The sequence below is a fragment of the Zingiber officinale genome, chromosome 11A (assembly GCF_018446385.1).
Source record: "Zingiber officinale cultivar Zhangliang chromosome 11A, Zo_v1.1, whole genome shotgun sequence".
NCBI lineage: Eukaryota > Viridiplantae > Streptophyta > Magnoliopsida > Zingiberales > Zingiberaceae > Zingiber > Zingiber officinale.
Window position 1 is genome coordinate 34,901,780 of NC_056006.1, and position 14,432 is coordinate 34,916,211.

At 36.9% G+C, this 14,432-nt stretch overlaps 1 protein-coding gene across 7 annotated transcripts in view; it reads right to left on the reverse strand.

Annotated features, from left to right (window-relative positions):
• Positions 1–13,727, reverse strand: part of LOC122032514 — a 126,560-nt gene extending 112,833 nt beyond the window's left edge. For 6 of the 7 annotated variants that reach the window (XR_006126115.1, XR_006126116.1, XR_006126117.1 and 3 more), the window contains exons 1-3: positions 13,251–13,527; positions 7,098–7,244; positions 5,049–5,086 (exon numbers count right to left, since the gene is read on the reverse strand). Coding sequence is in view for 4 of the 7 variants with exons in the window: in XM_042591815.1 (XP_042447749.1) it covers positions 5,049–5,086; positions 7,098–7,244; positions 13,251–13,508 (443 nt within the window). In the remaining 3 variants the exon portion in view is untranslated. Of the gene's footprint in view, positions 1–5,048; positions 5,087–7,097; positions 7,245–13,250; positions 13,528–13,620 lie in introns of those variants that run through there. The other variant, XM_042591816.1, reaches the window with a different exon arrangement.
• Positions 13,728–14,432: the final 705 nt, after the last annotated feature.

Sequence of the window (14,432 nt, forward strand, 5' to 3'; positions counted from 1 at the left end):
CGGACCAGTACTATAAATATAGTACTGGTCTGCACATTCATAACAACGAACTTGTAATCAATTCCTTCTGTGCTTTCAATTCTGTTCTTTTCATTTGTGCTGTCAACGTTGTAAAGAGGCTACTCCGCCCAGAGGAGAATCAGATAGTGCGCTTACATTCCTTGGATTAGCAATCCCCTGATTGCAAACCAAGTAAAACTCTGGTGTCTGTTTTTCTTTACTTAGTCTCTTTTATTTATTTATTACAAGTGTTCATTATATAGTTGAAATCCGAGAAAGGTTCGTGTTTTAATTTGTAGGGCAATTCACCCCTCCCCTCTTGCCGGCCTCCAAAGGGACCAACACTAAATACTTTTCTTTAAGACTTAGGAATTCTTCATGAGTCATCTTGTCCCTACACACCACAACAAAATGGAGTGGCCGAGAGAAAGAATCGTCATATTCTTGAAACAGCCCATGCACTTTTATTTCAACGTCACTTACCCAAATATTTCTGAGCTGATGCTGTTCTTGCCGCTGCTTATCTCATCAATCGATTGCCATCTAAAGGTCTCGGGAACCGGTGTCCTCTCACTATTCTTCATCCTAGCGTAGAGTTGTTCTCCCTTACACCTCGAGTTTTTGGTTCACTTTGTTTTATACATGTTCTTGGTCCCAAATCTTTTAAACTTGATCCTCGTTCTATACGAGGAGTTTTTATAGGGTATTCCACTTGCCAGAAAGGCTACAAGTGCTTTGATCCTATTACTAGGACGAGATATATCTTGAAGGATGTTACTTTCTTTGAGTCTGAGTCTTATTATTCTCCTCAGTCTCATCCTCAGGGGGAGAATATTACCTCTTCTTTTGTGCCTCAAGTGGTCGTTCCTCAAGTGGTTTCTTCTCCTATTCCACTGGATGTCATAGAAAATAGAAAAGATGCCCCATCACTAGGAAAAGATGCTTCATCACTGGAGCACAGTCTTCACCAGATATTATTACTTATAAACGACGAAGACACAAGCAAGAACCTCCTATGGATCGGCTGGTTGAATCGGATGCTCTGGCTCATGATCCTGTGAAGTAGTTATCCTCATCAGTTGAGCCAACCACACCTCTAAATATGAACGAGCTGGACCTTCCGGTTGTTGTTAGAAAAGGTGTCAGGTCATGTACTCAACATCCTATCTCCAACCATGTTTCATACTCTCGTTTGTCTCCTTCATATCATGCATTTGTTTCACAATTATCAAACCATGCTATACCTTCTTCCTATTATGAAGCTGTAAGGGATTCAAGGTGGCAGGAAGCAATGAACGAAGAAATGGAGGCTCTTAACAGAAATGGTACTTGGGAATTAGTTGATCCCCCAAAGGGGAAGAACTTGGTTGGTTCTAAATGGGTCTATGCTATCAAGTATAACTCAGAGGGTGAAGTGATTAGATATAAAGTCAGACTTGTTGCCAAAGGATTCACCCAAACATATGGGGTAGATTACTTGGAAACTTTCGCACCAGTTGCAAAGCTGAACTCGGTCAGGGTAATTCTTTCTCTTGCTGCTCAATATGATTGGCCTCTATTTCAGTTAGATGTTAAAAATGCCTTCTTGAATGGTAACCTTTATGAAGAAGTATACATGTTGCCACCACTTGGAATTGAAACAAAAGGAAAGGTTTGCAAGCTAAGAAAAGCTTTGTATGGGCTTAAACAATCTCCCAGCGCATGGTTTGATAGGTTTTGCAAAGTCATGATATTGTTTGGTTTTAAACAAGGGAATGTTGATCATACACTCTTTATAAAAAGGAAAAAGGACAGCACTACCATTCTTTTGGTTTATGTTGATGATATGATAGTTACAAGGGATGATGAGGTAGAAATCTAGGCTCTTAAGTCCAAGTTAACATCAGAATTTGAAATTAAAGACCTTGGATCATTGAAGTACTTCCTGGGTATTAAAGTCGCTCGATCAAAGGAAGGAATCTATGTATGTCAGAGAAAATATGTGTTGGACTTACTCAAGGAGACAGGGAAGCTGGGTTCTCGGCCAGCGTCTACTCCTATAGAAGTAAATCATGATCTTACTAGTTCTAGTGGGGAAGATCTTACAAGTCTGGAAAAGGGAACGTATCAAAGGCTGGTTGGAAAATTACTCTATTTATCTATAACTAGGCCTGACATCACCTATGCTGTTAGTGTAGTAAGCTCGTACATGCATGCTCCTAAAACTATCCACATGAAGGCTGTTGACAGGATTCTAAGGTACTTGAAATCATGTCCTGGAAAAGACTTGCTGTTTAAAGGAGGTGGTGATCTGAAGGTGGAATGCTATTCTGATGCAGACTGGGCTGGTTCTCGAGATGATAGAAGTTCCACTTCTGGCTATTGCACTTTTTTGGGAGGAAACTTGGTAACTTGGAGGAGTAAGAAACAAAATGTTTGTGCACGGTCCAATGCTGAAGCTGAATATCGAGCCATGGCACATGGTCTTGCAGAGATGTTGTGGCTGAGTTTTCTGTTGATAGACATAGGATTAAAGGTTGAATTACCTCTCAGGTTGTATTGCGACAACAAGGCAGCAATCAATATTACAAATAATCCAGTACAACATGACCGGACTAAACACATTGAGATTGACCATCACTTTATTCGGGAGAGACTTGATTCTGGAGAGCTATGTCTGCCTTATGTTAAGTCTGAGGATCAACTTGCTGATATGTTTACAAAAGCTATACCCCAAGTTGTGTTTGACTCTTCTCTTAGCAAGTTAAACATGTTTGATATATATGTTCAACTTGAGGGGGAGTGTTGTGAGAAGCAAGGGTAGATAAGTCTTTTTATCTTTTGTTAATAAGTTGATGCTTAGGGTTGTGTGGCTATATAAGCATATGTAATTCTCTTGAAATATGATGAATATTAAAAACTCTTTATTTCAACATAAAGGTTAGACAGTTGGTGAAGGAAATGAAAATATTAAGATTAAGCATGCTTGTACTTTAGGGCTCAGATACCTGATCAAAACCAATTAGATAATTTGATTGCTATTTAACTTGACTCATGCTTGGACTTAAGGACCAACTGAATAAATAACCTAAATTAAATTTTTCGCTACTCTCTCTCTTCATCCTAAAAATTAACAAGTTCTTACTCCTAATTTTTCAAAAATAAGTATTATTTTATTCAAATTAAGCTAAGTATCTTTTCACTTAAGCTATATTTTCAAAATTCAATGTTTGCAAAAAGCTTAGCTAAGTGATTCATATAGCAACTTTCAAACTTAGCCAACCTTGAAACCTAACTTTATAAATTCTTGCTAAGATATTTTCCTAAGTTACCTTTCAGATTCATTCTTTACTTCGCTAAAAATATTAAAAATTATAGTTTTGCAAAATTTTAACTCATTGCTGTCAAAATTTTAGGTGAAAATTTTTTTCTCAAAGTCAACTTAGCACTTATCCCGTTTTTCAAAGCCTAATCTGTTTTTCAAAAAGAAAAATGGCAAATTGTTTAAAACTGGCTTATTTTTTATAAATGGCAAAGGGGGAGAGTAGGGAATTCAAAAAGTAAAAGAAAGTCTAGAAAGTCTAATTCAAAAAGAAAGCCCTGTATTAAGGGGGAGCTTCACAAAGTTTAAGTGTTAACTTAAGTTATGCTTGTATTTGAATTTATATACTTAAGCTTGCTCACTTAAAACCTTTTAAATATATATTTATGCATTTATTTTACTTAACTTTGAATTTGGGTTGTCATAATCAAAAAGGGGGAGATTGTTGGTGCGGGAAGCATCCAACGATCGAACCTAAGTTTTGATAATGGCAAAGGATTCAAAGTTAAGGTGTGTGGTGATCTAACAGTTTAAATGAGATTGCAGGAAAGTCCTAAGTGTACTTAGGCAAAAAGCCCTAACTGTGGTTAGGCAAGGTGAAAACCCTAGGGGGTGGTAGCCCTAGGCCATAGGGGGTGGTAACCCTATGCAGAAAGTCTTGGTGGGTCGAGTGCTTCAGGCAAAAGTCCTAGGGGGGTAACTCTAGGTGGAAAGTCCTGGTGTCGCGAACAGGTGAAAGACTGGACCAGCCGAGAAGCGGACGTCCAGCAGAAAGTCCGAAAGCATCGAGCACCAAGCAAAAGTCCAGTCGATCTGGAGGATCGCACTGGCATCAGGTAAATCTCCTGAGTGGAGTAGGTGAGGACGCTGCCCCGTAGGGAATAAGAAGTCCGGTCGGAAACCCGAAGTCAGACTCGGACAGTCCGATGATTGTCGTTCACTTATATTATTATGTTTTATGTGCCAACTTTGTGCTGCAGGGTATATTTGGGATTAATGTATCTTGCAGGGACCAAAGTGCAAAAAATAGCCTCGGATGAACAGTACCGAGGCGCCTCCATGGAGCTTGGAGGCGCCTCGGGTGCGAACCGAAGCCAGCTGTCCAGAAGGGTTGGAGGCGCCTTGAACAGGTGGTTTAAGGCGCTTTGGACAGTGATGAAAGCGCCTTGAGATGGATAAAAGGCAGCGGTCAAAGCTTCATCGCAGAATCATTTCCGGGATAAAACTTAGGGATTCAAAGCGCCTTGGAGCCTGATGGAGGCGCCTTGAACACCCTTTATAAGAGGATCTCGACCAGCAGCTCTCAACAATTGATACCAAGCGATCCATCTACAGCGTGTTGCTAACGAGAGGCTCCAGCTAAGCTACGACAAGTTTCCGACAACCCGACGCTCCGATTTCTGTAAATTTTGTTGTCGGTATTGCTTAGATTTTCTGTACTCATTTCATACTTGTACTATTGACGAGCTTATAGTTGTTGCCCACGGAAAGCGATCAAGGATCGCGGGCCTTCGAGTAGGAGTCGTCACAGGCTCCGAACGAAGTAATTCCTCATGTCTCTGTGTTTGATTGTTCTCTTTATTTCGCTGCGTTTCTACTCGTAGTTTTAAATTGCTGAAATAGCCACGAGCGCTATTCACCCCTCCCCCCTCTAGCGCTTCTTGATCCAACAGATTAGATAATAAATTAAAAAGAAAGTCAATACTTTTACAGAAAAAAAAAACGGATAAATGAAAGTTATACACACCTTGCCTCAGATGTAGATTGATTGCTTTCCTTGGGATTCTTCACATGATTGTTCAATGCATAAAAGAAAACAGAAATGTAAATAGTTAGCTAATAAATTCAAATATAACTTTTATACTATCATTTACCTGTAAGTACAAGGAAGACAAATCTTTACTACTTTAAAATTTGTCAGATAGATTTGATTATGTTGCTCAGGCTTGAGCACAGAATCATGGAAGTGAAGTGTAGCTATCATTCCATGATTAGGACTTATTCTTAGAGAAGCCAAGATATGAAGACAACTTGAAAGAGTTCACCTTTAAGAAGGGTATACTTAAATACAAACAAGAAAAAACATGCATTATGTAGATTTGTGTGGCAGATAAAGGATCGTTTTGTTGTGAAGAACATGACACTACACTGTGGTAACCAGACTATGCTTTTCTAACAATGTTCCCTTTGGATCATTCTGACAAGCACATGCTAAGTACAGTTTTGTTGCTTTCTACTAGTTTCCTCTATCACAAACGTCTTTTCAGAATTTAGTATAAGTTTTGTGGTTGTTGTTCCATGTCAGGATTTGCATGTTTAGAGAGGATAATTTGTCCCTTTATATGAACATGACCAAATTGCTACAATAAAATAGAAGGATTATTCAAAGAACTATTATGCTAAATCAAATCCAAAAATAAAAAGAATTTGATTAATATTGGGAACACCTAATGGATAAGGCTTGGTTGTTGTTGTATTAATATTAGGAACTTCTCCTTGCCTAGCGCAAAATCAAAGTATAAAGCAAAACAAAATAGAGAACAGAGAAGAAAATTAGAGTAGTAGCAGAAGGCAAGACAACACAAATGAAAAAGCACATGCATGGTTAGAGACCTAAAGACAGCAGCTTCATTCACAAGGGGAGGAACTATTTGAATATCACCAGTAAAAATAATCACACATCCACTAGCTCACAAAAACTGCATTCACAACTGCAGGAGGAACTATTTGAATAGCACAGGTTAATAATTATCACCCAACTAGTTGCTCATATAAAGGTAAAGCCACACTTTAGATTGCAAATGTTGTACCTATTTTTCTATATACTTACACAATCTTATTTTCTCTCTGATCTTTTTGTGAGACTCCAAGAGGAGGTCAGGCATTATATATAAAACTGTAATGGCCTTTCCCCATTTGTTTTTAGCTATTTGAGCTGAAGTCACCACTTGAGATATTACAGGATGATTCACTCAAGGCTCTTTAAATTGTATTAATAGATCTTTAGTCATTTATTGAATTGCAATAGCATAGGGGTAATATACAACTGCAATTTGATTAAGAGCAGAAAAGTAAAGTATAGCCTTGGTCGCATAGTAGTCCACTTTACAAACATTGAGCTGCAACTTTGATTAGGAGTTGGAATGTTATGTATAGCACTGGTTGCATAGTAGTCCACTTTTAATACATTGAGCTAAAACAATCTTAGCTTCAATGGTAGTGGTCACTCTGTATAAGTTATTGAGAGAGTAGACAATGGACCAAAATCTGCGTTATTGAAGCAAACCTACAAACTGAAATGAGCAGATATGACTTGAACCAAACATGGATGAAAATCACATCATAATTGTTTCATGATTGATTCAGTTCAGATACACCAAGCATATGGATGGATAATAGAAGATTGAGTGCACATTTTGAATCAACAGTGTCTTTGGTTATTGAAGAAGAATATATTGTATAATTATATGTTAAAAATGCTACTTAAGAATGTCCTTGCAAATATCAATTTACATAAAAGTATATATTTAGTCAAGTGGATAATAATCGAAGTCTGCAAGTATCAAGCACTTTTCAATGTACTTAGATCAAATGGAGTTTCAAAACTCAAGTTACTCTCAAACAAGCAAACCTAAGTTGTTGGGACTTATGGCCTGTGGTTGTAACTGTTGCATCACGACTTAAACACCAAAGATTAAAGATAAAATTCATGAACATAAAAGTATACATACTTGTATAACACAGAATGCAGTGAAACACATAACTAATAGTTTTCCAGTTTAAGAAACATTTTTACCTTTTCTTTCTTCGTAACATACTGCCCAAAACCACGTTTTTTTGAAGCTGAACAGAGAACACTATGGTCCATAGAGGCTCCACGAGTGTGTTTGTACCAATCAGTTGTTCGAATAAGAAGACTGCATCTAGAACTCCGACCACATGCCTACAATAAAAAATTCCCAGACATAAAAGAATGAAAGAAAACAACTAAAACTCAATGAAACTGGATGATTTAATGATAACTAGTGTACAATTACATCAATTAAGTCACAGGTGAAAAGCAATTCAGTTGATTATGAGATAGGATAAGAAAACAAAATGATTCATATTAATAATTAGAGCATTAATTAGGTAGCAAGGAACAAACAAGATAAACAACCTCAGAAAGAGAGGAAGAGCCTCACATAGAAAAGATTCTTATTAATTGCAAGGTGATTATTATATTGACATGACACTACTTTTATAAATTGGACTTTGCAAAACTAGAAAATAAATAAATCAAGAAACACAATAATCCAAATTAATTGTTTGCCCCAAATGAAGTAAGTAAATAGCGAAACACAATAATCCAATTAATTGACTGCTTAATTAAAAGATAATATACCAAAATGAAAAAATTACCAAAAGCTCAAAACTAAAATTTAAAGCTCAACATTTAAAATTTATTACTAATTTGCATCAAAACCGCCAATGTTGGTCTCAAGATCTAATGAAAACAATTGAGGTTACGTTAGGATGTCAGTGAGTGTCAAACACTAGCAAAGCCATTAAACTATTTGCTAATGCTAGGTTGTTCTCCGGAAGAAATGCGTTGCAAGATATGACTACGTGACCGATACATCTCCATGAGAATTTAGGTATAATGTTAAATATGCAAGTATTGTGGATAAGAACAAACATTATAGAAATGTTGATTGTCTTGCATTTGGAACATGGAATATAAAAATGCTCACTGGTATAACAACGGAGGTAGTAGATACGATAATTAGGAGAAAATTAATATTTAATATTTACAAGAGAAAAATAGGTAGGATAGAAGGCAAAGATGATAAATCACTCATTTCTTAAATTATGGTATACAAGGAGTAAAACAAGAAATAAAATAGATATTGTTATAGATAGTTCATTAAAGGATGAAGTAGTAATAATAAGGAAAGAGATAGGATTATACTCTTAAAATAGTGGTAGCGAAAGAAATTATTATTATAATTACATATATACACCTCAAGTAGGATTAGATGAACACCAAATATAGGTTTTAGGAACACCTAAATGAGGTAGTACAAAAAATTCTGCCAAACGAGATGATTTTAATAGAAGGAGATATAAATGGGCATATAAGAGTAAAAAATAAAGAATATGATAGGATGCATGAGGTTACGATTTTGGAATAAGAAATAAAGGAAAAACTATATTGGATTTTGTGATAGGATATTACTAATAATAGCTTATATGTTTTTCAAGAAAATAGAAAAACACTTGGTTACATTCAAAAGTGAAAATAATATCTTTTGTCTTTCTTATGGTAAGAAATAAGCATAGAAGATTTATAAAAATTGCAAGTTGATCCTGGATCAAAACTTAACTACCTACCATAGGTTAGTAGCGTTAGATATGCACCTTAAGCATAATATCAATTGAAGAAAAACGTGCGCGGCTCCTATAATCAAGTGGTGGAAGTTATAGGAAAGGAAACAAAGTATATTTACAGAGAGGGTAGGAGCACAAGTATTAGGAGAAATGCATAGTGACTCGAATATGACATGGATAAGATGACATTAAATTTGAAAATAGTAGTCAAGAGTGTACTAGTAGCCCAAAAAGCTATAAGTAAAGCCAAAAACAAAACTTTCAAATACTTATATTGATAGCTAGATACAAAAGAAGGAGAAAGGAATATCTATATAATTGCTAAAGCAAGAGAAAGAAAGACAAAAGATCTTACCCAAATAAGATATAAAAGGGTGTGAATAATGAGAAAATAAAAAAAGTAATGGAAGAAGTATTTTCATCAACTTTTTAATGAAAGTTTAGGTGACCAAACAAACTTAAGTGATTTAAGTAGGTTAGATGAGTAATTTAAATTTTTAATGTAAAATTCAAACTTTAGAAGTAGAATTAGCTTTAAATGGGATACAAAATAAAAAAGTGGTTAAAAATCAAATGATATTCCAATATAGGTATGGAAGTGCCTAGCAAAGTGGAGTATTGATTGACTTACAAAATTATTCAACCTGATATTAAAAACGACAAAAAGTATTTCCTTAGTGGAAGGTAAGTACTATAGTCCTCCTGTATAAAAGAAAAAAAAGGTACAAAATATTGCTAATTATGAGTCATACCATGAAACTTTAGGCAAGAGTAATAGAATAAAGACTAAAAAGGAGACCACGATGATCGAGAATCAATTTGGATCATGCTTGGAAGGTCAACAATAGAAGTTATACATCTTCTCGAACAACTAATTGAAAAGCATTTGAAAAAAACAAGACTTACACATTGTATTCGTTGACCTACGAAAAGCTTATGATAGAGTTCCGAGGAAAATTATGCAAAGAATTATAGAAAAAAATGTGTTAGAGTAGTATTTATTGAAATAATTAAGGATATAATAACAAGAGTAAAGCCTTTAAACGGATTAACCAATGTATTTTCTATAAAAATAGGGTTATATCAAGGATCAATTCTAAATCTCTATCATTTTACATTAATCATGGATGAACTCACTTAACACATCGAAGACACATTACAATGGTATATGTTGTTTGCAAATGATATTGCTTTGGTAGATGATACACGTAAAGGAATGAATGTTAAGCTCCAATCCTGGTAAGAAACACTAGAAGAGAAAGTTTATAGACTTAGTAGAATAAAGACAAAATATATAATTTAAGTTTAGCAATATTAAAAGTAATAAGACAATTATTAAGATAGGAGATTATGAGTTATCTCTAACAACTTTAAGAATTTAGGATCGTGTTTGTAAAAGGATGGAGAGGTTGAGAAAGATATTACAAAAAATATAAGCGGGATGGTTAAAATGAAGGAGAGCGATAAGTGTTCTTTGTGATTATAAAGTAGCTCTAAATCTCAAAGAAAATTCTACAAAACAGCAGCTAGACCTACTATGTTATATGGAGCATAATATTGGATTAAATTTCAAGCACACGAGTAGAAGTTGAGAGTCACAGAGATAAGGATATTAAGGTAGATGTACAGGCATACTATGGACAAACAAGAAATGAGAACATTAAAGAAAAAGTCGCGATTGCACTTATTGAGAGAAAACTCCGAGAACACATTTAAAATAGTACGAACATATACTTATACGACCAATAAATCTTTCAGTTAGAAGACCAAAAAAGACTTGATTAGCAACGATAAATCAAGATAAAATTTATTTAAATATAGATGATGTGCAATGATAAAGTTGTTGTCGTGTAACCTAGAGGTCACGGATTTGAGTCTCTTGAAATAGTCTCCTACAAAAGAAGGGAAAGATTGTGTACAATAGACCTTTCCTTGGGATCCCGTATTAACGGGAGCTTCATGCACCATGCTGCCTTTTATAAATAATGATATAGTAGGGGATAAAGTCCAATAGCGTAGAAGGATTCATATAGCCGACTTCACATAGTGGAATAAGGCTTAGTTGTCGTTGTTATATTACTAATTTGCATCATAATTTGAAATTCAAAATTTGTGCTAATTTCTAGTTTGTATCATTCTCCTTAACTGTGGAAAAACTACAGTATGGGGGAGATGTTAGCATCTTTTCTTGAGGTCATTGTTTCAAAGCATAGGGAATAATTTTGTCAACAGCTCTACTCAATAATAGGTTTCTTCATTATGTTTCTCCTCTAGTTCCCCCTTCCACTAAGAAATTCACTTTATTCTTATGAGTTTTCACTTTAGGTTCTTCCTTTTAAGTTGTTGCTTTCAATAAATTAGAAAGAACTTTAGTTTATTAGCTCATTGTGCAACGAAAATATCCACATCTTTATAGCAATCATGGAGCTTCCATGATCATTGTTGCACCCAAAGATGAACAAACTCATAACAAATCAAGGCTCCAACATTCTCTACCTCACAATGACCTAAATGCAAAGGGATCGGCTTATGCATTACAGACATGCTTCACAAGATATCCACCAAATCCAATTCAGAGAGTAGAGATAGACCCCTTTTGTTGCATGTTGTGGCAATAGCTGTTGGGTTCATGATAAGTATGATTGAAAAGATGGAAAACTAAAATAAAATAGATTGTAAAATAATGTTCAAATTTGAATTGAGAAAACATATATAATAACTATATGCAGAAATCATCGAGCGCTATAAAAATGATCATCTAATGTCTTTTCCTTGACAAGTGGTGAAGCTTCCATGGTTTGATGCAATTTGCATGATAGCAAGACTCTGAATTACAAGTCACCATGTGTACCTATCTAGCAGAGGGAATTGGCACGGTAAGATACTTGTCTAGAACCCAGAAAGTGTAATACTAACTAAAAATCCTGGATAATTTAAAGAAAAATGCCAGCATAAACTCTTCAAAAGGACCACTGGTATTTTGGATGTTAGTGTAGGATCGATGCGCTAGAGGGGAGGATGAATAGCGTTCGTGGCTTTCACGTTCATTTAGAAATATTCGAGTAAAACACAATGGAATAAGAAAGAAAAGACAGAAAGAAAGCAATCGCAAACACCAAGAGTTACTTGGTTCAAAGCATGTGGCGACTCCTACTTCAAGGCCCGCACATGAGAGTGCTTTCGATGGGCAATCCACTATCAATTCTGAATAAGTACAAGTATGAAATTATAATATTAAAACAACTTATAAAATAAAGAATACCGACAACTACAAATATGAAAATTAAGCCTTCAATCATCGGATCATCGTCTAAGCGTCGAGGAAGTGTTTTTTGAGCAGCATGCAAAAGTAGAAGTCGTTCTTAATGTTGTTGTTTTAGCCCCTAGTCAAATGTTACTTATATAAACTGTTCCGAGCGCCTGGAACTGCTCCGGGCGCTTAGACCACGTGTTCCGACCAATCGACGTGCTCCACATCAGCTTATGAATGACGTTTGCAGTCCGAGCGCCTCGACCGAGTCCGAGCGCCTAGACCGAGTCCGGGCGCCTAGACCGAGTCCGAGTGCCTGGATCGAGTCTGGGCTCCTGGATCGAGTTTGGGCGCCTGGACTGCCCCAGGCCAGCCCTGGGCGAGGTTGGTCCGGGCATCCGAACACTGCAAAACAAAGTTAGTCCAAGCAATAAATAATATATAAAATATGAATTTGACAGCCTCTGACTATCCGGTTCTGACTTTGTGTTTCGCTGAAACTCTAGGCCGAACCGATGTCTACTGTTCCCTTTTCGAGGAGCGCGTCCTCACCTACTCCTCTCAAGAGAGTTTACATTTTGCCAGATCGGTCCTCCATGACCGTCTGGACTTTTTCTCAGCATCCGATACTTCAAGTCTTCATGCTGAACGTCCGCTCCACGACCCGTCTAGACTTCGACCTGGTCCACTAGGATTTTCACCTAGAGTCCCCAACTCTAGGATTTCGCCCAAAGTGCTCGACCCGCCAAGAGTTCGCCTTGCCTATCCGCAATTAAGACTTTCCATAACCTACGGTTACCACCCTTTAGGACCTAGGGTTACCTCCCCCTAGAGTTTTCCACCTGCCTAGAATCTACTAGGACTTTTGCCTAAGAACACTTAGGACTTTCCTGCAAACTCATTCACACTTGTTAGACAACAAGTAACCTTAACTTTGGATCTTTTGTCATAATCAAAACTTAGGTTCGATCGTCTGGTGTTCCCTAGTACTATGATGGCATTAGCAAAACACAGAATATCAAATATATCAATCATTAAGTTACACCTAGAGGAACTTACGCATCATGATCTGATATCTAATAAGTAACCATACAATTGTTAACGCAAATCTCTCATCACTCAAATTATTATCTAAGGAAACAGAAAAACTTTGAAAAACTGACACTGTTACCACATCAAATATACGTCCATAGCCAGTGAGAAACATCACAGCTTAATCTACGACACATGGAGTAATCCGAACCGAAAGCCAAATCCAAAAGAACAATAGACTAGAGAAATTCTCTTTACTGCATAAAAAATTGCATCACAAGAAGAAGGAATACCTACCAAGCTACTGGGTACATACGACTGGAAATATGGGCATTGGAGGGCAGTGGAGGCTGCTGATGGAGTGGATGCGTCCGAGGAGGAATGGAGGTGGAAGAGACTAGAGCACCGATGACGGTGAAGGGAGGAGGTAGCAGCGTGCGGCTGAAGGGTTCGAGTAGAGAGATGGGCGGCGAAAGGAGTAGGCGGAAGGAGTGTCGGAGCCATAATGATAAAACGGGCAGAAGAGACTGATGGAGGATAAGGCCGCGGCATCATCGTTCGTCGGATTAAAATTCACTATAACTTATTTTGATTTTTTTCCCCTCAAATACTTATTATTAAAATTTAATATCATTCGCTAATTCAAACCACGTATCATTATTCCAACCTGATTTTCCCAAGCTATCTACTTCGAGCTCCGTTACTCGAATTCTCTATTTTGAGCCCCACTCGGAGAGTCGGAGATCTCCATTCTGAGCTCTCAACCACTTGCCACAATAAGTCGCATACGTGCCCCATCTATTAGTCTTTTCTGTTGGTAAACTCGCCCTGTTTTTGTTGATACAATCAATCTGTGATTAAGATTGACAAGTTCGAATTAGATTTTAATGTTTAATTAATATATTCAATAGTTGACTGAGATATCAAGTCACTTGGCGATCCAAAATTTAATAAAAAGTTGATAAGGAAAAAGTTCAACTATGTCACAATTATAATAATGATGAAAATCATAGTAGATCATGGAAGACTAAATATTAGACATGCAAATGAAATCTTAATAGGTTATGGAGAACCTTTCTTCAAGGAAAGGGGTGGAACCCTCAACCCTATATTAGAACATAAGATGAAAAAAGGGGGGTGCGAGGCACGATCCTTGCCTAGCCCATGTCACGACCATGCCTATTTGGCACGGCCAGGGCGTGTGTCACCCCTAGATAGGGAGGCATGGTCATGCCTAAATGTACAGCCTCTCATTGGTTCAATTATAGAAATATGGTGTGGTCATGTTATTTGGCATGGTCCTTGGGGCACGGTCGTGCTTTGGGGCATGGCAGAACCTTGGTTTAGCTTTGGAGGGGGGCACGACCATATAGTTTTACATGGCCACCCCCTTGGCTGACATCTAGTAGGAGGCACAGTCGTGCCTCTAAGGCACGACATGCTCTTATTTTTGCTTGGGAGAAGGCACACGACAATGCC